Genomic DNA, 27,500 nt, shown 5'->3' on the forward strand with positions numbered 1-27,500 from the left:
ACTATTCTAAATTTATTAACACCTAAACCTAAGTCTAACCCTAACCCTAACAACCCCTAACTTAAATATAATTAAAATAAATATAAATAAAATTACTATCATTGACTAAATTATTCCTATTTAAAACTAAATACTTACCTGTAAAATAAACCCTAAGCTAGCTACAATATAACTAATAGTTACATTGTAGCTAGCTTAGGGTTTATTTTTATTTTACAGGCAAGTTTGTATTTATTTTAACTAGGTAGAATAGTTACTAAATAGTTATTAACTATTTAATAACTACCTAGCTAAAATAAATACAAATTTACCTATAAAATAAAACCTAAGCTAAGTTACACTAACACCTAACACTACACTACAATTGAATACATTCCCTACATTAAATAATATTAAATAAATTAAATTAAATGAGCTAAATCACAAAAAAAAACACTAAATTACAGAAAATAAAAAACAAATTTAAAGATCTTTAAACTAACTACACCTAATCTAAGAGCCCTATAAAAATAAAAAAGCCCCCCCAAAATAAAAAGAAACCCTAGCCTAAACTAAACTATCAATAGCCCTTAAAAGGGCCTTTTGCGGGGCATTGCCCCGAAGAAATCAGCTCTTTTACCTGTAAAAAAAAATACAAACACCCCTCCAACAGTAAAACCCACCATCCACACAATCAACCCCCCAAATAAAAGCCTAACTAACAAAAACCTAAGCTCCCCATTGCCCTGAAAAGGGCATTTAGCTCTATTGCTGCCCAAAGCCCTAACCTAAAAATAAAACCCACCCAATACACCATTAAAAAAATCCTAACACTAACCCCCGAAGATTCACTTACCGGGAGAAGTCTTCATCTAAGCGGCAAGATGTCCTCAACAAAGCCGACAGAAGTGGTCCTCCAGACGGGCAGAAGTGGTCCTCCAAATGTCTTCACCCAGACGGCATCTTCTATCTTCATCCTTCGGACGCGGAGCGGCTCCATTTTCAAGACATCCGGCGTGGGTGGTGGGTTTTACTGTTGGGGGGGTGTTTGTATTTTTTTTTTACAGGAAAAAGAGCTGATTTCTTTGGGGCAATGCCCCGCAAAAGGCCCTTTTAATGGCAATTGATAGTTTAGTTTAGGCTAGGGTTTTTTTTATTTTGGGGGGCTTTTTTATTTTGATAGGGCTATTAGATTAGGTGTAATTAGTTTAAAGATCTGTAATTTGTTTTTTATTTTCTGTAATTTAGTGTTTGTTTTCTTTTGTAATTTAGTTAATTTTATTTAATTTATTTAATTGTATTTAATGTAGGGAATTTATTATAGTGTAAGGTTAGGTGTTATTGTAACTTAGGTAAGGTTTTATTTTACAGGTAAATTTGTATTTATTTTAGCTAGGTAGTTAGTAAATAGTTGATAACTATTCAGTAACTATTCTACCTAGTTAAAATAAATAAAAACTTACCTGTAAAATAAAAATAAACCCTAAACTAGATACAATGTAACTATTAGTTATATTGTAGCTAGCTTAGGGTTTATTTTATAGGTAAGTATTTAGTTTTAAATAGGAATAATTTAGGTAATGATATTAATTTTATTTAGATTTATTTAAATTATATTTGTTTGGGGCTGTTAGGGTTAGACTTAGATTTAGGGGTTAATAAATATAATGTAGGTGTCGGCGATGTTGGGGGCAGCAGATTAGGGGTTAATAAATATAATGTAGGTTGCAGCGATGTCCGGAGCGGCAGATTAGGGGTTAAAAAATGTATTTTAGTATATGCGATGCGGGAGGGCCTCGGTTTAGGGGTTAATAGGTAGTTTATGGGTGTTAGTGTACTTTTTAGCACTTTAGTTATGAGTTTTATGTTATGGCGTTGTAGTGTAAAACTCATAACTACTGACTTTAAAATGCGTTACAAATCTTGTCGGCTGTACCGCTCACTTTTTGGCCTCCCAGCCCAAACTCGTAATACCAGCGCTATGCAAGTCACATAGAAAAAAGGCTTTACGAACTTTACATAAGTCGGTTTGCGGTAAGGCCAACAAAGTGTGCGGTGCCCCTGCAAGACTCGTAATAGCAGCGGGCATAAAAAAGCAGTGTTAGGACATGTTAACACTGCTTTTTTACCTTAACGCACAACTCGTAATCTAGCCGTATGTTTCTTTACTTTATAACATACATGGTTTTAAAAAAAATTAAAGTATCAATTATACCGATGATAGTATGGAGAACAGTGTTGCTGAGAGACAAGAAAATAAATAAAGTGGATAAGCTTTGCTAAAAATGTGAACTTTCAGGTGTTCGTTTTGCTGGAATGTGGTCTTGAAATTGCATATAATACGAGTAACATTTAAAAGAGTAATTCAATTATAGAAAAAGCAGTTGACTAGAAGAGAATGGCTGTAGGTAACTGGTTGGGTGGAGCACATGGTTTTAAGATGTGAGTTGCCATAGAAACATATATTTTGACACCAGACAAAAAAAAAAAAACAGAAAACCAAGTTTTTCTATATTTCCTATTGAGGTTTCGACGGAATTCATTCTCAGGGTATTATTGTTATGCATAGGTATTCTTAAATTACCTTAACAGCATTTGTCCTTAAAGGGATAAGACACCCCAACATTTTCTTTCATGATTCTGATAGAGCATGTGATTTTAAACAACTTCCTATTTACTTTGTTCACTTGGTATTATTTGTTGAAAAGCATAAGCTAAGCATATGCTTAGGAGCCGGCCCATTTCTGGAGTAGATTTGCAAGAATGTTATCCATTTGCAAGGGCACTATTTCCTGCCTTGTAGAGCTCCAGATGCCTACTTAGGTATCTCTTTAACACAGAATATCATGGGAACGAAGCAAATTTGATAATAGATGTAAATTGGAAACATTTTTTAAAATGGTCTGCTCTGTCTGAATCACAATTTATTTTTATTTTTTTAAAAATGGGGGTTTCATATCCTTTTTAAAAGAACACTATGGGGCGAGCTTTAGCGGATCATGTCCGCCGCACATCGATAAATGCCGACAGCATACGCTGTCTGCATTTATCATTGCACAAGCATTTCTAGTAAAAAGCTTGTGCAATGACGCCCCCTGCAGATTAGTGGCCAATCAGCTACTAGGAGGGCGTGTCAATCAACCCTATCATATCCGATTGGGCTGATTGTTGCCCGCCACCTCAGAGGTTGCGGAAGAGTTAAGGAGCAGCGGTCTTCTTACAGCTCCCTACGGAGCTTCATAAATCGGCCCCAATGTCAAAAGAAACCTTTTATGATTCAGACAGAGCATGTAATTTTACACAACTTTCCAATCTACTTCCAGTATCAGTTTGTTCACAATCTTTTTATATCCACACTTCTGAGGCCCCAGCTCCTACTGAGCATGTTGAAAAGCTCCCAGTGTATACACATATGAGTCTGTGATTGGCTGATGGCTGTCACATGATACAACTGGCAAGACAATTTAGCAATCATTTCTATTTTTCAGAAAAACATCTACTGGTAATTAGGGATAGGCGAATGTTTTGCAAAATGAAACTAATTTTAACACATTCATTTGTCGAATGTTTGCACAACATTCTAACATTTATTTAAAGGGATACTAAACCCAATTTTTTTCTTTCATGATTCAGATAGAGCATGCAATTCTACACAACTTTATAATTTACTCCTATTATCAATTTTAATTTGTTCTCTAGCTATCTTTATTTGAAAAAGCAGGAAGCTAAGCTAAAAAGCCGGCCCATTTGTGGCTTAGCGCCTGGGTTGCGCTTGTTGATTGGTGGCTAAATCTACCCACCAATCAGCAAGTGCTATCTAGGGCAGCTGAACCAAAAATGGGCCCACTCCTTACCTTTAGATTCTTGCTTTTTCAAATAAAGATAGCAAGAAAATGAAGAGAAATTGAGGAGTAAATTAGATATTTGCTTAAAATTGCATTCTCTATCTGAATCATGAAAGAAAAAAGTAGGTTTAGTAATATTATTTCTAATGCTCTCTTTAAAAGTAATATTCGGATTATGCAATATTCAAAATAGAAACATTTTAATTGATATATTTGTATCTATTATGTATCAATTTACTAGCGGCTAGATTTAGAGTTTTGTCGGTAAAGACCCGCGTAGCTAACGCTGGCTTTTTTCTGGCCGTACCTTTAAAATAACTCTGGTATTGAGAGTCTACAGAATGGCTGCGTTAGGCTCCAAAAAGGGAGCGTACAGGCATATTTAACGCCACTGCAACTCTCGATACCAGAGTTGCTTACGGACGCGGCCAGCTTCAAAAACGTGCTTGTGCACGATTCCCCCATAGAAATCAATGGAGCTGTTTGAGCTGAAAAAAAACACCTGCAAAAAAGCTGCGTTCAGCTCCTAACGCAGCCCCATTGTTTCCTATGGGGAAACACCTCCTAAGTCTGCACCTAACACCCTAACATGTACCCCGAGTCTAAACACCCCTAACCTTACACTTATTAACCCCTATTCTGTTGCCCCCGCTATCGCTGACCCCTGCATATTATTATTAACCCCTAATCTGCCGCTCCGTAAACCGCCGCTACTTACATTATCCCTATGTACCCCTAATCTGCTGCCCTAACACCGCCGACCCACTTATTAACCCCTAATCTGCCGAGCGGACCGCACCGCTATTATAATAAAGTTATTAACCCCTAATCCGCCTCACTAACCCTATAATAAATAGTATTAACCCCTAATCTGCCCTCCCTAACATCGCCGACACCTAACTTCAAACATTAACCCCTAATCTGCCGACTTGAGCTCACCGCTATTCTAATAAATGTATTAACCCCTAAAGCTAAGTCTAACCCTAACACTAACACCCCCCTAAATTAAATATAATTTAAATCTAACGAAATTAATTAACTCTTATTAAATAAATTATTCCTATTTAAAGATAAATACTTACCTGTAAAATAAACCCTAATATAGCTACAATAAAACGAATAATTACATTGTAGCTATTTTAGGATTAATATTTATTTTACAGGCAACTTTGTAATTATTTTAACCAGGTACAATAGCTATTAAATAGTTAAGATGGACATCACCGAGGATGGACATCACTCTTCAGCCCCCCGCTTGGGCTTGGATCAAGACTTCGGAGGACCGATCTGTGATACCCGGTGAGGTGAAGATAAGGTAGGAAGATCTTCAGGGGCTTAGTGTTAGGTTTATTTAAGGGGGGTTTGGGTTAGATTGGGTTGTAATGTTGGGGCGGGGTATTGCATGTTTTTTTTTACAGGCAAAAGAGCTGAATTCTTTGGGGCATGCCCCGCAAAGGGCCCTTTTAAGGGCTGGTAAGGTAAAAGAGCTTTGAACTTTAGTAATTTAGAATAGGGTAGGGCATTTTTTTATCCTGGGGGTCTTTGTTATTTTATTGGGGGGCTTAGAGTAGGTGTAATTAGTTTAAAATGGTTGTAAGATTTTTCTTATGTTTGTAAATATTTTTTTTATTTTTTGTAACTTAGTTCTTTTTTATTTTTTGTACTTTAGTTAGTTTATTTAATTGTATTTATTTGTAGATATTGTATTTAATTAATTTATAGATAGTGTAGTGTTAGGTTTAATTGTAGGTAATTGTAGGTATTTTATTTAATTAATTTATTGATAGTGTAGTGTTAGGTTTAATTGTAACTTAGGTTAGGATTTATTTTACAGGTGATTTTGTTATTATTTTAACTAGGTAACTATTATTATTAACTATTCAATAGCTATTGTACCTGGTTAAAATAATTACAAAGTTGCCTGTAAAATAAATATTAATCCTAAAATAGCTACAATGTAATTATAATTTATATTGTAGCTATATTAGGGTTTATTTTACAGGTAAGTATTTAGCTTTAAATAGGAATAAGTTATTTAATAAGAGTTAATTTATTTCGTTAGAATAAAATTATATTTAACTTAGGGGGGTGTTAGGGTTAGAATTAGCTTTAGGGGTTAAAAAATTTATTAGAATAGCGGTGAGCTCCAGTCGGCAGATTAGGGGTTAATAAGTGTAGGCAGGTGGCGGCGACGTTGTGGGGGGCAGATTAGGGGTTAATAAATATAATATAGGGGTCGGCGGTGTTAGGGGCAGCAGATTAGGGGTACAAAAGGATAACGTAGGTGGCGGCGCTTTGCGGTCGGCAGATTAGGGGTTAATAAGTGTAGGTAGCTGGCGGCGACGTTGTGGGGGGCAGATTAGGGGTTAATAAATATAATATAGGGGTCAGCGGTGTTAGGGGCAGAAGATTAGGGGTACATAAGGATAACGTAGGTGGCGGCGCTTTGTGGTCGGCAGATTAGGGGTTAATAAGTGTAGGTAGCTGGCGGCGACGTTGTGGGGGGCAGATTAGGGGTTAATAAATATAATATAGGGGTCGGCGGTGTTAGGGGCAGCAGATTAGGGGTACATAAGGATAACGTAGGTGGCGGTCGGCAGATTAGGGGTTAAAAAAATTTAATCGAGTGGCGGCGATGTGGGGGGACCTCGGTTTAGGGGTACATAGGTAGTTTACGGGTGTTAGTGTACTTTAGAGCACAGTAGTTAAGAGCTTTATGAACCGGCGTTATCCCAGAAAGCTCTTAACTACTGACTTTTTTCTGCTGCTGGAGTTTGGTCGTTAGATTTCTAATGCTCACTTCAGACACGACTCTAAATACCGGAGTTAGGAAGATCCCATTGAAAAGATAGGATATGCAATTGACGTAAGGGGATCTGCGGTATGGAAAAGTCGCGGCTGAAAAGTGAGCGTTAGACCCTTTCCTGACTGACTCCAAATACCGGCGGTAGCCTAAAACCAGCGTTAGGAGCCTCTAACGCTGGTTTTGACGGCTACCGCCAAACTCCAAATCTAGCCATAAATTCCCTACCACATGAATTATTTGAAATTCATAGCAAATGCTAATGCATTGTTTTTGTTTTTTTTTATACATTTTTTATTGAGGTACTGGATAATAACATAGCCATAATACATATGTCCAGAAACAGATCAAATTTGACAGAAAAAAATCAATAAAAAGAGACATCTTTACCTTTCTAATGTAATAAGTAGATTGTCTAAAGCAATAAGGTGCCAGTAATGTAGTCATAAATGCCATGTCGAACCTAGAGCTAAACTAAGTACCTTCGAGTGGGGACCCAAATAGTGCAGAGTAACAAAGCAGTAATTCTAGCAATGAGAATATAGATTCTGGCAGAGAAGACAGAATATAAGATGCACAATATATATGGTTCAGGCTTGCGTGAAGTAGAGATAATTAACTGGAACATATATTACAAAAACCTCTTTTTATAACCTTTAACTTAATATAAATAAAGATAGTCCCCAACTTACTTTGTAAACCATAGAGTAGTTTATCTATTCGAGTGTATTGTGGTAAGATGGGGGTTAATATCTAGGTTTCATTTTTGGGGGGGGGGTTTGGGATTCAGCGGGCAAGAGCCGCTCTGGTTAAAATAAAAAGGGAAAAGGGGGGATGTGTCCGGGTGTTTGTGGGGTATAGTGTTGTCACTGTGATATAGTTCAGTGGGAGCTCTATTGAGCTAATTATAAATTTAATGGGGTGGGCGGGGGGACATCTAAAACATAAATTCCTCCTAAAGTGTCTAGGGCCCCTCTTAGGTTTTATCTATCTTATTAACTAAATGAGGGGGGCATAGTATATGACAAGGTCATTATGTAAACCAGGGAGAAAGTGACTGGAGATTAGTTATTAAGACAGTAGCATAGAGCTAGATTACTAGATAATATAAAGATCTTGGGATTAGTTATGGTGGGATCTGTATAGCAAGGATATGTGTTCAGGTTATTGGGATGTAGAAAAGGAGACCTATAAACTGATTGAGGTGCCCTGTGGTGGGATCTGGGTGATATATAAAAGTGAAGAGTAAACTTACCTTGCAATCTGAGTTAATGAGTAGGGGAAGATGCTGTTCGCTGTACTGTGCTATCTATGTCTAGTTGGATGAGGAGAGGTAATTTATAAACTACTTAGGTACTATGTGATTAATAAGGGAGATGAAATTAGTCTCTTGTCATCAAAGCTGTGAAATGATAGCTGTAAAATCCAAATGAGCAAAGGGGGATGTTATTAAGGTGGATGATACCTATGTATAAGAGGGATTATGAGGAGCCTAGGAAAAATACTAGGTTCGAGCCAAAATGCTAGCTAAACACATCTACATCTATGCTCCTTAAAACTATAGCATAACATTTAACACCAGCATGGTACGTTTCTAAGTATAACTGGGGTGTGAAACTAATCAGAGAACAGCAGTAGTGTGAGAATCAGTGAGGTGCGACTAAGGCCCTACTAACTTTAACCTAGTAGTATACCTCAAAAAGGTGCTCTTCCTATCAGTATAAGAATGGCAACAGTATGATCATCAGAAAAATAGGTCTAAATCCCTAAAACCTATAGTGTAATAACTACTACCAGTAAGTTACTCTTCCGCCTGATGTGCAACCAGCAACAGTGTAAAAACCAATAAAATATTACTATATCTCTAATAACTTTAGCGTAGTGATTAACATTAATAAGGTGCTTATGCAATTGGTATACAAGCGGTATCAACAAATATATCAATAAGGTAAGGCTAAACCACTAAATATTTAACTCTAACATTTGCCCCCAGCAAGGTACTCTTCTAACGGATATAAAAATAGAGACAATGTGTACATGGGGGGAACTTATTAGGGCACTAGCATAATCCCACATACAACCTTCTTCTGTATTGGATCTTTAAGTATCCTAAAGAAAAAGAGTATGCAATAAAGAGTTTAACTGTAGTCCCCAATGAAATGTCTAAACAGCTCGCTGATATATGTACTTGGCTGAAATATTCCCCAAAGTACAAGGCCTTGTGCAACTAGCCGACTCCTCTTCTGGAGCAGATGGGAGGCTTGCACTGAGAGGGATCGTCCTTATAATGAGACTCAATGAGCCGGGAGACCCTAAGACCCACAAGCTGTGGAAAGGCTGCGTATGTAGCAGATGAGAGCCAAATGTCAATGTCCGGTACTTGTGTTGGTCTCCGGTGCGGGCCAGGTGGTGTATGGTGTCGGGTAATCCTGAGAAGAGAAGGTATGCCTTGTTTCCTGCTAGACCGTCTGTTGCCGATGTCTGTTAGCCATCCCGAGTGAATACTATAAAGTATTGAGGGGTCCCGACAGTGCCGTCCGTTGTAGATACGGGCTGAGGCCTGCTTTTCCCTGTCGTCATCAGAGTGCTTTTTGGTGATTAATGATCTGCTCTCCCCCTCTCCCCAAAGACCGGCCGCATCCTCCGGTTCAGAGTATGGAGAGCTAACAGGAAAACTCTGCAAATGCAACAGGTTACAAGCAGGTGTCCCATTCTTAGGCGGTGTGCATCGATCAGCTTGCTCCTTCATCTCCGCCATGTTTGAGGTAGATATATCCTCGCGCGCAGAGCGCAACACGGCGTGTAGGCTATGAAATTGACGTGACATTTTGTTTTCAAGGGCAGTGAAGAGGGCTAACACTGCACTGTCAAAGTCCTCCATAGTTGTAGAAAGTATCGTGTCCGGAGACGGTGGCACAATCTCTGCTTGCTTAATCGTCCGGATGGGTGTTAGAAAGTAGCTTTCATGCGGTGCATGGAGAGGACTAGCTGTCCGGCTCAGTGGCTCCTAAGAATACAATATAGGTGTCGTTCTGTACAAGAAGATGAGCCTAGTAAGATGTGGCATAAATCAGCATTGGATAGTGTGATATGAATTGAGTTTTTTTATCAAATTATATCCCTGAAGTGAAGAGCTCCCATAAAAGTGGCCATCTTAGATGCTGGTCCGGACACGCCCCCAATGCATTGTTTTTTTTTATTGTGCATTTGTGGATTATGCAATACTACTGTATTTAATGGTCTTCTCTATATTCAGTTCCATGAATCAACCATCCTTTTTTATAACGCAACTTTTCTGCAAATTACTCCTGCTCCTATTAGTATCCAAATAGAACCCTTGTTTTGGTGGTGTATTTTTTTAAAATGCTTTCAGCCACATTTTTATAAAAAAAAAAAACCTTAATATACTAGTTAACTTTTGATAATTTTGATCATATCATCTCTCTTTCTTCTCTTCTGTAAGGTATATTAAGACTATCAAGAATCTCCAGTAAGTTTTATTTTTTTAGACCATGAGGCCTTCTTATCAAGCCGTCAACTATTCTGTATTCGACGGCACCAATAAGCTCGCCTGACATCTCCTAACATCTCGGCTGGGGACCTGAATACGCTCTCCATATTTATATAAAAAGCTGTCAAAAAGCAGCGCACCAAGTATGGGGCGATGAGCAGTGGGCTGTTGTTAACTAACAGTCATCAATCTTGCTGCTCTTCGGCTTTTTCACAGCTTTATTTGTATACTGTCACTAAACACTGCCACTATACTAAACTGTTTAACCCCTATCCCGCTGCTCCTGGACCCCGCCGCAACTAAATAAAGTTATTAACCCCTATCCCACTGCTCCCAGAGCCCACCGCAACTCTAATAAAGTTATTAACCCTTATCTCGCCGCTCACGGACCTCGCCGCAACTAACTAAAGGTATTAACCCCTAAACCTCTGGCCTCCCACATCACTACCACTTACTAAACCTATTAACCCCTAAACCGCCAGCCCCCACATCATAAACTAAATTAAACTATTAACCCCTAAACCAAACAACCTGCTAACTTAATATTAAAAAATTAACTCATCCCTATCTTATAATACATTTAAACTTACTTTTAGATTTAAATTAAACTATATTAAACTACTAATTAACCTACCCTATTATACTAAAATTACATTAAACTATATTAAACTATTAATTAATCTACCCTAACTATTATACTAAAATGACATTAAACTATATTAAACTAATAATTAATCTATCCTATTATACTAAAATTACATTAAACTACAAATTAAATTAACTATATTATATATTTAAACACCTAACCCTACTCAAATAATTTAAATCTACAATAAAAAATTACAAAGTTACAAAAAACTAACAACTACGTTACAAAAAATAACAAACACTAAGTTACACAAAATAAAAAAGAAATTATCAAATATTTAAACTAATTACACCTAATCTAAGAGCCCCATGAAAATAAAAAAAGCCCCCCTAGCCTACAATAAACTACAAATAGCCTTTAAAAGGGCCTTTTGCGGGGCATTGCCCCAAAGAAATCAGCTCTTTTACCTGTAAATAAAAAATACAAAAACTAACACTAACCCCTGAAGATCCACTTACAGTTTTGAAGATCCGACATCCATCCTCAAAGAAGCCGGCCGAAGTCTTCATCCAAGCGGCCAAAGTCTTCATCCAAGCCCGCAGAAGTCTTCACCAAATGGGGGGCTGGCGTTTTAGGGGTTAATAGGTTTAGTAAGTGCTAGTGATGTGGGAGGCCAGGGGTTTAGGGGTTAATACATGTATTTAGTTGCGGTGGGCTCCGGGAGCGGCGGGATAGGGGTTAATAACTTTATGTAGGTGTCGGCAATGTCAGAGCGGCAGATTAGGTGTTAATAAGTATAATGTAGGTGGCGGCGGTATAGGGGGAGGTAGATTAGGGGTTAATAAGTATAAAGTAGGTGGCGGCGGTATAGGGGGCAGTGGATTAGGGGTTAATAAGTATAATGTAGGTGGCGGCCGTGGCGGGGCAGCAGATTAGGGGTTAACAAGTATAATGTAGGTGGCAGCTGTGTAGGGGACGGCAGATTAGGGGTGTTTAGATTCGGGGTATATGTTAGCATCAACCAATAGGATTTTTCCTACCTTAATTCCGAATCCTAACAGCCAATCGGAATTCAAAGGACGCCATCTTGGATGACGTCATTTAAAGGAAACTTCATTCTTCGCTTGGACTTCGTTTGAAGAGGATGCTCCGCGTCGGCTGGTAGGGTGATCTTCAAGGGGTTAGTGTTAGGTTTTATTAAGGGGGGATTGGGTGGGTTTTAGAGTAGGGTTGGGTGTGTGGGTGGTGGGTTTTAATGATGGGGGTATTGTATTTTATTTTACAGGTAAAAGAGCTGATTACTTTGGGGCAATGCCCCGCAAAAGACCCTTTTAATGGCTATTTGTAATATAGTATAGGGTAGGGATTTTTATTATTTTGGGGGGCTTTTTTATTTTATTAGGGGGATTAGAGTAGGTGTAATTATTTTTAAAAAAATAATATTTTTTATTTTTTGTAATTTAGTGTTTGTTGTTTTACTTGTACTTTAGTTTATTTAATTTTATTGTAGTTAATTGTAGTTAGTTTATGTAATTAATTTAATGATAGTGTAGTGTTAGGTGTAATTGTAACTTAGGTTAGGATTTATTTTACAGGTAAAATTGTCTTTATTTTAGCTAGGTAGTTATTAAATAGTTAATAACTATTTAATAACTATTGTACCTAGTTAAAATAAATACAAAGATGCCTGTAAAATAAAAATAAACCCTAAGATAGGTACAAATATAACTATTAGTTATATTGTATCTATTTTAGGGATTATTTTATAGGTAAGTATTTAGTTTTAAATAAGATTAATTAATTTAATTGTAGAAATTTTATTTCGTTTTATTTAAATTATATTTAAGTTAGGGGGGTTAGACTTAGGGTTAGACTTAGGTTTAGAGGTTAATATATTTAATATAGTTGCGGCAACTTTGGGGTCGGCAGATTAGGGGTTAATATATGTGGTAGGTGTCGGCGATGTTAGGGACGGCAGATTAGGGGTTAATAAAATTTTAATAGTGTTTGCGAGGCGGGAGTGCGGCGGTTTAGGGGTTAATATATTTATTAAAGTGGCGGCGATGTCCGGTCGGCAGATTAGTGTTTAAAAACTTTATTAAAGTGTTTCCAATGTGGGGGGGGGGCTCGGTTTAGGGGTTAATAGGTAGTTTATGGGTGTTAGTGTACTTTGTAGCACTTTAGTTAAGAGTTTTATGATACGGCGTTAACTAACTAACTGACTTTTAAATGCGGTAGGAGTCTTGACAGAAGAGGGTCTACCGCTCATTTCTTCCAAGACTCGTAATACCGGCATTAGGCAAATCACATTAAAAAGATAGGATACGCAATTTACGTAAGGGGATTTGCGGTAAGCTCGAGTCGTGGAAGAAAAGTGAGCAGTACACCTGTACCTGCTTGACTCGTAATACCAGCGGGCATTAAAAAGCAGCGTTGGGACCTGCTTTTTAACGCTGCTTTTTAAGGCTAACGCAAGACTCGTAATCTCGCCGTTTATTAGTTATTGCGGTGGGGGTTGGCGGTTGACAGGTAGATAGATATTGTGCATGCGTTAGGTGTTAGTTTATTTTTGCAGGCAGTTTCGGGAGTTACGGTGCTCCCATACTCAGAGCAAGGCCTGCTGCAGCTGCCTTAGTATGGCTAGGTGAAAATGAAGTAAGATTTCTCCATTTTCGCCACGTAAATCCTTGCACTGAATATTTGATACTGATTTGCGATGCGGCCCCATGTTAGTTTATGGGAGTAAAAATTGCAGGCGACGGGTGAAATATACGTGCCGCATTTATATGCGCCGCTGTATATTGGATACCAAAACCGCACAAAAAAGGCATTGCCAGCTTTTGCGGGCGACGCCGCATATGCAATGGGGCGCCATATATCTTCTAAACCAGTGATTAATTTCTAAATCCCACTTTCTTATCTATACACAGTTTGCTTCACAGTCATACACGCAGTTTATGCTATGAAACGCAATATACTGAGAGCATTCGTATTAATGTCATGATAACTAATGTGAGGCTGAAAGCTACTATTGCAGTATCTTATTGGTAAATAAATTTGCTAGTAATTATGCTAAACATTGTCTAATTACATAACGCTTACACTACCACAGCATGAGTTTGTTATTCATTTATTTATTGCACATACTTATAATTATTGTTATTGGTTCATTATTATATCATACATTTAATTTTCACCTCTAGGCTATGAGTGGCGATATATAAACCTAACATTATTACAAATATCAAAAAAAGAAGAAAAATTAAATTAAAGGGACATGAAATCCAATTTTTTTCTTTCATGATTTAGAAAAAGCATGCAATTTAAACAAGCTTTCCAATTTACTTCAATTACATAATCTGCTTCATTCTCTTTATTATGCTTTGTTGAAAAGCATATATAAATAAGCTCAGTAGCTGCTGATTGGTGGCTGCACAAAGATTGCTCGTATGATAGGCTCACCCATGTGCTTTTCTATTTCTTCAGCAAAGGATATCTGAAGAATGAAGCAAATTAAATAATATAAGTAAATTTTAATGTTGTTTAAAATTATATTTTCTATTTGATTCCTAAAATAATATTTTTGGGTTTCATGTACTATACTTTTTAATGTATGAATACACATATACACACATACCTCTATATAACAATAAGTGAGGCTTAAACACAATGAGCTAGATTACAAGTGGAGCAAGTTGGATGGTAAAAAAGGTTAACCTATTAATGGAACGCACAGGAAACGCTATTAATGTTCATATTACAAGTGGTGAGATAAGTGTTGCGCTTGAGTGCAACAAAAGCTGGGCTAAAATATTTTGCACTTATAGAGATCTGAAAACTCTTAAAGGGACAGGAAACACACATTTTTTCATTCATGATTTAGATACAGCATGACATTTTAAATAACTTTCTAATTAACTTCCATTATCTGTCTTATTACTCTTGTTATCATTTGTTGCAAAGCAGGGATGTGAACTCAGGAGCGTGCACGTGTCTTGAGCACTATATGGCAACAGTTTTGTAAGACTGTTATCCATTAGCAAGAGTACTAAATGACAGCGCTATTTCATGCTATGTAGTGCTCTATACACCCACCTGGGTATCTCTTCAACAAGAACACCATTGTAAATAAGTACATTTTATAATATAAATTCATTTTAAACTTTTTTAAATTAAATACAAACTGAAAATATGCACAACAAAATGTATTAAAATAACATATTTCTGTTATATTTATGCATATTGCATGTCAAATAAAGTAAATAACTCAACAAACAGCCATTAATGTCTAAACCGTTGACAACTAAAGTGAGTACACCCCACAGTGGAAATGTCTAAATTAGGCCCAAAGTGTCAATATGTTTTGTGTCTACTATTATTTTCCAGCACTGCCTTAACCCTCTTGGGTATGGAGTTTACCAAAGCTTCACAGGTTGTCACTGGAGTCCTCTTCCACTCCTCCATGATGACATCACGGAGCTAATGGATGTGAGAGATTTTGCGCACCCCCACCTTCCATTTGAGAATGCCCCACAGATGCTAAATAGGGTTTAGGTCTGGAGACATGCTTGGCCAGTCCATCACCTTTACCCTCAGCTTCTTTAGCAAGACAGTGGTCATCTTGGAGGTGTGTTTGGGGTCGTTATCATGTTGGAATATTGCCCTGCGGGCCCAGTCTCTGAAGGGGGGGGGTCATGCTCTGCTTCAGTATGTCACAGTACATGTTGGCATTCATGGTTCCCTCAATGAACTGTAGCTCCCCAGTGCCAGCAGCACTCATGCAGGCCCAGACCATGACACTCTTCAGCAAACAGCTGGCTTTCTTGTGCATCATCTTTAGAAGAGGCTTCCTTCTGGGACGACAGCCATGCAGACCAATTTGATACAGTGTGCGGCATATGGTCTGAGCACTGACAGGCTGACCCCCCACCACTTCATCCTCTGCAGCAATTCTGGCAGCACAATTACATCTATTTCCCAAAGACAACCTCTGGATATGACGCTGAGCTTGTGCACTCAACTTCTTTGGTCGACCATGGCGAGGCCTGTTCTGAGTGGAACCTGCCCTGTGAAACCGCTGCATGGTCTTGCCCACCATGCTGCAGCTCACTTTCAGAGTCTTGGCGATCTTCTTATAGCCTAGACCATCTTAATGTAGAGCAACAATTCTTTTTTTCAGATCCTCAGATAGTTATTTGCCATGAGGTGCCATATTGAACTTCCAGTGACCAATATGAGAGAGTGTGAGAGCGATAACACAAAATTTAACACACCTGCTCCCCATTCACACCTGAGACCTTGTAACACTAACGAGTCACATGACACCAGGGAGGGAAAATGGCTAATTGGGCCCAATTTGGTCATTTCCACTTACTGGTATACTCACTTTTGTTGCCAACGGTTTAGACATTAACGGCTGTGTGTTGAGTTATTTTGAGGGGACAGCAAAGTTACAATGTTATACAGGCTGTGCACTCACTACTTTACATTGTAGCAAAGTGTTATTTCTTCAGTGTTGTCACACTAAATAAAATATTTTCAAAAATGTGAGGGGTGTACTCACTTTTGTGTATGTATGTGTATATGTGCATGCTTATGTATGTATGTAGGTGTGCAGTGTCTTTAACTTATATTTCAATATTAAACCATGGTACAAAAGTAAAGAACTACACTACTTGAGCTCAGGTTGGTGGTAGCCGATATGAGTTGTTCAGCACGTCCCAAATAAGTCTATTATGTGAGGGATTTAGCGCCCCTTGTTATCCATTATCCAGATGTTAACACACTCAAGACTATAACTCAGATGCTAAAACATTCCTTTTATCTTGTAATATTAGTCTATACTTGTAATCTAGACCCATGTGACGTTCAACTATTTTTTTTGCACACCCAGAAATATATGTATACCCTTAAAAGACAGAAATAAGCAATGCCATGTAATAATGCAAGCTATTCTTCAACAACTGTCAGCTGTAGAAATGAGTCAAATTGAGACAAGTTTGTGCATTGCAAAGGGGAAGAGGTAAAGAGGAATCACTTCCAGATATTTCACCAAAACAATATGCAACAATGTACAAAACATATCCACGGGCTGACATTATGTCCTAGCTAAAGTACTGCAAGATACGTCCTTGGTTTAGATTAGAACATTATGCAATTTGAGGTAGGAAAGTAGGCAGATAAAATCAAACTTAGCTTTAAGAGCATCCTGTTAAAAAATAAAATATATTTTTAAGAACAGCCAGTTTCTAGCTCAACCCATTGTGGCCCATTTATCAAGCTCCGTATGGCCGTGTTTCTGGCGAGCCTTCAGACTCGCCAGAAACACCAGTTATGAAGCAGCGGTCTAAAGAGCGCTTCTTCATAACCTGTCCGCCTGCTCTAAGGAGGCGGGCAGAAATTGCGTGAAATCAACCCGATCCAATACGAGCTGGTTGATTGACACCTCCTGCTAGCAGCCAATTGGCCGCGAATCTGCAGGGGGTGGCGTTGCATCAGCTGTTCACAAGAGCTGCTGGTGCAATGCTAAATGTGGAGAGCGTATTGCTCTCCGCATTCAGCGATATCGGTCGGACATGATCCACTGATCGGATCATGTCAGACAGAGTGACATTTGTTAAATAGGCCCCTTAGTCTGATAAAATAGCTCACATTGTCTTGGCATCTGACAGCAGAACAGCTGTATTTGGCTTTCAGTGAGTGGAGTAGTTCATTCTCATCGAGATACTGAACACAAAAAGCTAGCGTGGATAGAGATCAGGTAAATTAAGTTTCATTAAAGGGACATCATACACTAGATTTGATTTTTCTTTACATAAATGTTATGTAGATGATCCATTTATATAGCCTATACAGCTTTTTTGTAAAAAAAAAAAGTATAGTTTTGCTTATTTTTAAATAACATTGCACTGATTTTCAGACTCCTAACCAAGCCCCAAAGTTTTAGGAGAATACCGACGTATACCTACTCCAGCTTGCTCCTGATTGTGTAAAGCGTCTTTTCATATGCAGAGGAAGGAGGGGGTCTGCTTTTTTTGCTATAAAACTAACTTGTAGTGGGTGTTTCATCTTCCTTTTCAATATTGCTAAACTGTGAGCTTCTAAGTAAGTTTCTAAACGGTTTTATACTGGATTTTTAGATCAGTATCTGTGCATATTATTCTTTATAGTAGTGTCTATTACATTATTAGTTAAATATAATTTGGTTTATCCCTTTAAATAACACAGAAAAAAAGAGGTCCTGAGTTCAAGAAAATAGTCCTATATCAGTATCAATTCAAACCAAAATTGTCTTATTCATACACTGCAAATGAGACAAGTGGGGGTGCCTGGTGTATATAAAGAGTTAATATTACCAAAAAGAAAGAAATAACAAACCCCCTTTTAGGCACACACTTGTTAATGCTAAATAGCAGTGCAAATTGTACATATAGATGAGACCACAAAAAGAGAAAAAAATAAAAATGAACGTTTAATTAATGCAGATTATAAAACTGGGCATACAAATACCCTCATTAAAAACATTTAAAAGTTTATAGTAAAAAAACAACTCAGGACTGCTGAGGTGCCTGAGAATATTAATGAATATTTCATACAAGTGGATCAAATTTCAAAATTCACTAACACTCTAGTCCACTTCAAAGGGGTAACTGATCTACAACTGAGAGCCGATTGTAGCGCACTCTACAAAGAAAAAAAGATCCCTATAGTAATTACCACTATGATTAGTTTGGGCTTAACACATATATACTCTGACAGAATCAATTACCACAATTATTGTCACAAAAAGGTTAAGGGCTACAGTCTTACTCCGGATGGATACTAGTGTGATCAAAATATAACAAAATTAAAGGGACACTAAACCCAAATTTTTTCTTTAATCATTCAGATAGAGCATGCAATTTTAAGCAACTTTCTATTTTACTCCTATTATCAAATTGTCTTTGTTCTCTTGCTATCTTTATTTAAAAATCAGAAAAGTAAAGTTTAGGAGCCGGCCCATTTTTGGTTCAGAACCTGGGTTATCCTTGCTTATTGGTTTGCTAAATGTAGCCACCAATAAGCAAACACTACCCAGGGTGCTGAGCCTAAAATGGGTCGGCTCCTAAACTTTATATTCCTGCTTTTTAAATAAAGATAGCAAGAGAACAAAGAAAAATTGATAATAGGAGTAAATTAGAAAGTTACTTAAAATATCATGCTTGATCTGAATCATTAAAGAAAAAAATTTGGTTTAGTATCCCTTTAAAGTGCACACAGATTATTCAGACATACCTCAGCAAACACACTCCTACATGCACAATTTGCCCTGCTATTTAGCATTAACCAGTGTGTGCCTAAATAGTGTGTTTTTCTTTTCTTTTTGGTATTATTAAACTAAGTTTCATGTAAGCATAAGCTATTGTATTTAAAATCTGTTTTTGTAAATAACTGCTAAAAATCTTCTTTCTCAATTCCAATCCTCATGGGACGCTAAGAGAGCAGATGTGTAAGTATTTCCATCCTAAGGTTGTTCATTAGCTCAATAACTATAATATCATTAAAACTGTCCGAGCAGTGCTCAGGTAGGCAAATCCTTTAAATCTGGCCTGTTAGGGATCCTTGCTGGAATTGATAAATATGGATCTATAATACCACAATATTGCATATACAATTTTACATTTAGGAAACCTGTTTGAGGAACTGCAACCAGAGGGAGAATCAGGGCAGTCAAATGCATAGTTAGAAGTCTAGATGTATGACTGGATAGTAAGGGGTCACGTCAGTCTAGGGCAGGAGTAGGTACAGTACAGTCTGGGAGCTTAATCAAACCCATTGTATGTTTGGTTATGACCTTCAAGTGGTTTACACATTATTACATGTTTGGGAGAAAAATCAAAAGAAGAAGAATATTTTTGAAACCTGAACATTTTATCTGTTATATATACATTTTATCTGTTTAAGATCAGCTCCTGTTATACAGGACGTGATCTTAAAGTTTACCCGGCACTAATTAGCATATACGCTCTGTTAATTAAACCATTAGTGGACCTACCCAATAGTAAACCCCTTGTGCAAAAATGTTTTGGGCTCCCTAAAGGTAACTCAGTATCACGCATGGACCAAATATTAAGTCACCTAGTCTCTCTAGAAGCATATAATGAAACAAATGTATATACCCTTTAAATTTCTACTTAGGTGAGCACATATGCGGCACAAGCTGCCATAAATAAATAGTTGTTTCTTATAGTTTGAACCAAATCTCTCAGAGTTAACATTTACTATAGAATCACATTGTTAGAACTATATTATTCAATTGTGTTTGTATTAATACATTAAACTGACGAGGCCCACAATAGGCCGAAACGTACGTCTGGGGTTTCACTAGTTCTCTCGTTTAAAGAGGGATTGCCTGGTATTTCGGGGCTGGACTGTACTGTTAAGTCAGGATCAGACTGATATGCTACAGGAAAGTTCTTCTCTGTGAAAGGCACATGTTGATCAAAAAGAGGCTGCTTCTTGGGTGGTAACTAGCCATAGAACAAGCTATTATGCTATTGTTCGTTCCCAGGTTGAGCGCTTCTCTCTTTTTATTTATATAAAGTACAGAGTGTTAACTTGACTGTTTAAATATTGTTGTTAGTAATGATCTGATTTTGTATTGCTCAGCTGTATTTATCATACTCCAATATGTCATGCAGTACACACAATGAGTTAATAGGCCACTGTCTCTTTAAGCCATGAAATTAGCTGTTGGGCTATTTATACATTATGAGGATATGGTTAGAATAGGGTTGCCACCTCGGCCATGTTTCCCTGGACACTTATGAGTTACACATGTTGCAGGGTAAGCAGGGCGGAACATGTATTGTGCTTCTGGATATAACATGAATAGTGCTGATGAACAGTACAATAAATGTTCCTCCCTGCACACCCTGCAGCATGTGTAACTCATAAGTGTCCAGGGAAACATGGCCGAAATGGCAGCCCTAGGTTAGAACTATGTCTATGAGTAAGGCTTGCAGGCCGAAACACGTCAGACATTCTCTCTACTTGCTGCTGTTTTTAAAACCAAGCACTTGTGTTTGAATAAATCTTTTCAATTATAGCGCTATGAATGACTAGCTGTTTTTTTTTTGCATTTAACTCAGTATTAAGCAACAGTAATTGTATTCATGCTGCTGTATATAATACATTTGAGGATAGACAGACTAGATAGATAGATGATAGATAGATAAATAGATGATAGATAGATAGATAGATAGATAGATAGATAGATAGATAGATAGATAGACAAGCACTTATAAAAGGCTCACCTATATTAAAGGGATACTAAACCCAAATTTTTTCTTTCATGATTCAGATAGAGCATGCAATTTGAGGTAACTTTCCAATTACTCCCATTATCAATTTTTCTTTGTTCCTTTGCTATCTTTATTTGAAAAGCAGGAATCGAAGTTTAGGAGCCGGCACATTTTTGATTCAGCACCTGGGTAGCGCTTACTGATTGGATAGCTAAATGTAGCCACCAAAAATGGGCTGGCTGCTTTTTCAAATAAAGATAGCAAGAGAACAAAGAAAAATTGATAATAGGAGTAAATTAGAAAGTTGCTAAGTATTGCATGCTCTATCTGAATCATGACAGAAAAAAAAATAGGTTTAGTGTCCCTTTAAGATTGTACACATTCTGCACACACCTATGTATAGACTGACTGCTATCAGCCTGACCAGAACTTGGGCCCTGGTGCCCTTGCAATGATAGTTTAGCCCCTAGAGAAGTCCAACCAATCAGTGACTGAATATCAACACTCAGCGGATGAATGTGTTTCCAATCATGGCTTTTAAAGAAAAGGATAAAGAAGTCTCTTTTTCAGTTCTGCTGAGCCAAACGTACTTCACAATACTACAGCCCCAGCATACTTTTAACCTTTTCTGACCCCCACAAACACTTGTCCAACCTTATTAAAGGGTGATAGAAGGTTAAAATCTGTTAAAAAAGGAATTCAGTTGGTAGCTCTATATTCAGTATGAAAATAACAGACAAAAAAAAATAAAAAAACTATATTTGAAATATGCTTGTAAATGCTTAAAGTAACCTGTGACAGCTGAGTGTCTTTCTAAAGAACTGAAATTCATTAAAAAAGACTTACTTTGACAGAGCAAGGCCACACTTGGTTAACTCGTTATTCAAATCAGCCAGGAGAATGCCAGCTTCCACTGTCACTTGCTTCTTTTCTTTATCCACCTAGAATAAATAAATCAAGAATAATTACATCATGGTTTATGTAACAACGTGTGTGGATTTTAACCCTTTGAATGTAAAATAAGGCTAAAAAATATTTCCAGGTCATGCATCCCAGCTACCCCTGGCAGGCAATAAATCAGGATAATTTCTCTTCTATTTCTGGTCCCGTAGGAATAGCTATTGAAGCAGTCAACAAGAAATATTAATCAAAAAAGAAAATATGTTTGATGTGCCTTAAATGTGTCAAGGGGTTTATCATATTTCATACCTTGGTCCATTGGCCGTCTTATGAAACAGTAAATTAAATCTCATATCTATAAAAATATTGAATTTGCATAATTGAGAATTAATTTCTAGAAGTAAAAGCCAGAAGACGTTTAAATCACTGACCATGAAAGCAAAACCACTGCTGTCTATAAAATAATGAAGGTTCCACGGAAATAAAGGGCCATTTTCTGTTATGTATTTAAAAAAAGTTATCTTAAAGGGACGCATAACTAATTTTTGTCTTTGTTGCATTTAAATGAAAACATTATAGTTTTTTTTAATGCTTTTTTAATTATTTATTATTTTTATATTTAATTTAAATGAGCAGTTTTCTACATATTTTTCATACAGAAAATGCAAACGTGTGAGTAATGTTACTTCAAAGTGCTTATCTTATAGAGCCCTAAATTGTAATATAAATGTTACACACACCCAGAAAGAAATAATGTACGTTCCCTTATCGACAGTGACTTAATCCATGACTTTGTAGCACTGACGGATCTTTTCAGGAATCTTTCCTAAGCAGAGAGCTTTAGAGATTTTGGACCCTTTTTTTTTGTCCCTTTAAAGTGATAGAAAAGTCAAAACTTAAATGTTCGTGGGTGCATTTAAACTTTAAATAGAAGCATTTTTGCATTATACTTTAGCAAAAATACTTCTAGTAAAAGGTATTACTGTTTTTAAGCGGCATACGCACATATGCTCTGAGGACCCGTGCACCAGTATTCAAACAATACACCTGTGCCTTGTGTGACACAAACTGCATCTTCACAGGCACAATACACGCCACTGCCATCTCTCTGAGCTTAAAGGGACATGAAACCCAAATATTTTCTTTCATGATTCTGTTACAGAATGTGGTTTTAACCTCTTAAGGACATATGACGGAATTTTTCTGTCATAAAACAATTGAACAAACTGAAAGCTGTGTCCTTAAAGGGTTAAATAACTTTGATGTTTACTTCTATTATCTAATTTGTTTTGTTCTCTTGATATCCTTTGTTGAAAAGGATACCTAGGTAGGCTCAGGAGCTGCTGATTTGTGGCTGCACATATATAGTTCATGTTATTGATTCACCCAGTGCATTAACTAGCTCCCAGTAGTGCACTGCTGCTTCTTTAACAAAAACAGTAATAACTTTTACTAGAAGTAATTTGCTAATCAAAGTACATTGCAAAAATGCTTTTATTTAAAATTGAAACGCACCCACGCACATGACCTGTTACGTCATCAAGTTCCGGCACCTTCAAAACACAAATATCTACCCCTTTTCAAACAACCCCAAAGCCCCATGAATAATGACATAAGACTTAGTTATTGGTGCAAACCTTAAATAACTTTGATAAATAACAGTGCAAATATTGCTAGCGGTGCTAGTTCAATTTATTATTTTTTTATATGGCCGTCATTCCACTGGACCAAACCGTGCAAGTGATTGAGCCCATCAACGATAATCAACATCAGTCTCTAAGGAACCCCTTGCCCTTAGAGACCCCAAATTGAATTCCACCCCATGGGAATGCAAAGTTCCGCCACACTAACAATTGGCTATAACCTACTGTAATTGCAAGAACTAGCACCCCCGCCAACCAACTGCGACAAAAAAAACCATAAAATAATAAAAAACAAACAAAATAGGAACGGGTGGGAGGGAGATGCTTCCACCATTTTTTTAACAACAAACTGCTGTTTTTCCCGCTCAGCCCTCCTCTAAATACCCTTGTCTCAAGCTCCACCCTTTCTTCTTTCTCCCCCAATCATAGGGCCTCTTCCTCCCCAGTCAAAGCTCCCTTCTGCAAAAAAAGTCATGTGATACAAGGGAATTGTGCACAGGAGTCCCCAGGAAATAAGCTCTTCATTCCCTTCTGCAAGGCTCTGCCTCCAGGAGCAACTTTTCACTTTTGACCTTTCTACCCTTGATTTACATGTACAAGTGCCATTAAAGATGAGAAAAAGCATTGCAATCAGGAATGAAGAGCTTATTTCCTGGGGACTCCTGTGCACAATTCCCTTGTATCACATGACTTTTGTGAGAGCTATAATGAGAAAGGATTTTGCGTACATAGAAACATACAACAAATAAACCACTATGGGCCAGATTATGAGTGGAGCGCAATTATTTACGCACAGGTTAAATTGCACTGGTATTACAAGTTGAAAGTAAACGTGATCGCTTGAGCACAATCATGATTTACGCTAGAATGATTACCGCGTCTTTAGAGCTGTGGTTAACTGTTACGCAAATCAAAAAAGGGTAAAAAATACATTACAAAGTACAGTTACACTCATAATAACACCAACTAATAAATTAATATATTAATATAATATAATAATAATAATTATTTCTAAAAATATTGCAAAAAAATGTATAAGGGCTCAAAGATATGAGGCAAAGGGCTTTTACATAAACATACATACACATACATATCTAAATATGTATTTGTATGAATATATATATATATATTTACAGATGTATATACACATATTAACACATAACTATATATGTACACATAGACATATATAGAAGTGCATTGGAGCCCTTTGTAGTAAAGTAGATGAAAACATGTAAAATCATAAATTCATATTTATTAAACTGTTATAGTGCGTATTTTCTGTAAATATTTCATAATCCAATTTTCTGCACATAGCAGAATATGTTTTAAGTATTTCTAAATAGATATTGCTATATATAGCTGTATATATCTATACCTATATATAATCATCTATATAAATATATATATATATATATATATATATATATATATATATATATATATATTGTAGCAAAAAAACAATTGATATATATAGAAATATGTATTTATGAATAAATAGAACATATTCTGCTATGTGAAGAACATTGGAATGGGAAATATTCATATTCATATTGTCAGGTTAGCGCACATGAAAAAATGTGATCGGGTTTGCCGTTTGCGCACAAGTAGGGTGTTAGTTTTTCCCCCCAGATTTTTTGCTAGGGAAAAAAGGTTTTCACACATGTGATATTGTTAGTTTGTTTTTTTGCATGCGTCAGGTTAGCACGAGAGCGATAACTTTGCACTTTCAACTCTTAATACCAGCGCAACCCGATGTGCACAAAAAGTTTATTTGTAATGCAATTAGCCCTCTAGCGAAAGCTAATGCTCTACTTGTAATCTGGACCAATGTGTTGTATCCCTTTAAAGGGACAGTAAACACTAGAATTGTTGTTTTAAAAGATAGATAATCCCTTTATTACCCATACCCCAGTTTTGCATAAACAACACAGTTATATTAATATACTTTTTACCACTGTAATTAACTTGTATCTAAGCATCTTCTGACAGCCCCCTGATCACATGACATTTTATTTATTATCTATTGACTTTCATTTTAGTCAATTAGTGCAGTGTCTGCCACAATCCACGGGCGTGCTCACAATGTTATCTATAGGGTTTACCTGAACTAGCTCTCCCCTGTTGTGAAAAGCAAATGAAAAAGCATGTGATTAGAGGCGGCCTTCAAAGGCTTAGATATTATCATATGAGCCTTCCTAGGTCTAGCTTTCAACTAAGAATACCAAAAGAACAAAGCAAAATTGGTGATAAAAGTAAATTGGAAAGTTGTTTAAAATGACATGCCCTATTTGAAACATGAAAGTTTTCTTTTGGACTTGACTGTCCCTTTAACAATAAAAATGAGACATTTGTTGGAGCTTTTGCATGCATCTTGTTACCGCCTAATGTAACTTGTGTAACATACTACAGATGGCTGAGATCAAAGACTTAAAATGACGCTCGCAGGCGGCCAGAGAAAAGCTAATTTATTTGATCTTCTTCCACCTCAAATTTTATCTCCAACTATGCCAGCTGAACATGATTAATTAAACAATTCAAGACTAGATCAACACATTACAGGACAAGCTAGCAGTTTACGGAAACCAGAACCACAAATTAAAATATAAAGGGTTCGTAAGAATGTGATTGTAAAGACTTCAACGGAACACTAAAGTCCTTATATATTATTAGATACAAGATATATATAAATATTGTATATCTATATATATATATATATATATATATTTATATTTATATATATATTATAACAGTAAGTGCAAGCCGTTTTGCTGTGTATATATATATACAGCAAAACGGCTTGCACTTACTGTTTTTTTTTAGAAATGTTTATTCCATATAAAACAAGTGATGTTTCAGGGTTTTCGCCCCTTCCTCAGACCATATAAATACACATTTATTCACACACACACAAAATCAAACATCAAAATTAATTTTAAAGGGACAGTCAACTCAAAAGGTTTTATTGTTTAAAAAGATAGATAATCCCTTTATTACCCATTCCCCAGTTTTGCATAACCAACACTGTTATATTAATATACTTTTTACCTCCGTGATTACCCTGTATCTAAGCCTCTGCAGACTGCACCCCTGATCACATGACTTTTATTTATCTATTGACTTGCATTTTAGCTGTGTTGTGCAGAACCCACTGGAGAGAGCACAATGTTATCTATATGGCCCACATGAACTAGCATTCTCTTGTTTTGAAAAGCTAATAAAAAAGCATGTGATAAGAGGCTGTCTATAGTGGCTTAGAAACAGACAGACATTTAGAGATTTAAATGTTATAAAGTATATTAATATAACAAAGTTGGCTGTGCAAAGCTGGGGAATGGGTAGTAAAAGCAATATCTAACTTTTTAAACTATTATAATTTTAGTGTTGACTGTCCCTTTAAGTATATGTGGAATTACATTTCGAGTTTAGTGGATAATCAGACCCCTGTGGAATTGTCTGTATATGTTTTAATTTTAGTATACGTTCAAATACATAGGGTAAGAAGGGGTTAAATAAGAAAATAAACTGCTCTAGAAATATTATCCTATTTTCTGATTTCAGCAAACAAATAAATAAATAGCATTAAACCTGGTTCACAAGCTCTCTGCCAATTGTATCATTAAAATGGGAACATGTATTCATGCATTGTCAGTGATATTGTTTTGCATTCATTCGTTGAAGTGTTCATGACCATTTACATTTAATGGGTTTTGGGGAAAACACAAGTGCTTCTATTCTGTAAAAACATAAATAAAACAGGAAAGCAGAGCAAAATAAAATAGATTTGATTTTGTAGTAAAATTGTATCATATATGTGTTCTATATGAGTATGGCTAAAAATTACATTAAAATGAATGGTGCAAAATTGTATTACTATGAAAATCTCTATTGCATTTATGGCAGGTAGTGAAAGCAGAAAGTGAATTTAGCAGATAACACACGCAGTGATT

The 27,500-nt window shown here is 36.7% G+C and overlaps 1 protein-coding gene across 1 annotated transcript in view; it reads right to left on the bottom strand.

Annotated features, from left to right (window-relative positions):
• Positions 1 to 27,500, bottom strand: part of LOC128656894 (L-gulonolactone oxidase-like) — a 269,317-nt gene that overhangs the window by 223,031 nt on the left and 18,786 nt on the right. The window contains exon 4 of the mRNA XM_053711063.1: positions 21,857 to 21,951. Within this exon, the coding sequence (XP_053567038.1) occupies positions 21,857 to 21,951 (95 nt within the window). The remainder of the gene's footprint in view (positions 1 to 21,856; positions 21,952 to 27,500) is intronic.

This window comes from Bombina bombina, chromosome 4 (genome assembly GCF_027579735.1).
Source record: "Bombina bombina isolate aBomBom1 chromosome 4, aBomBom1.pri, whole genome shotgun sequence".
NCBI classification, from domain to species: domain Eukaryota; kingdom Metazoa; phylum Chordata; class Amphibia; order Anura; family Bombinatoridae; genus Bombina; species Bombina bombina.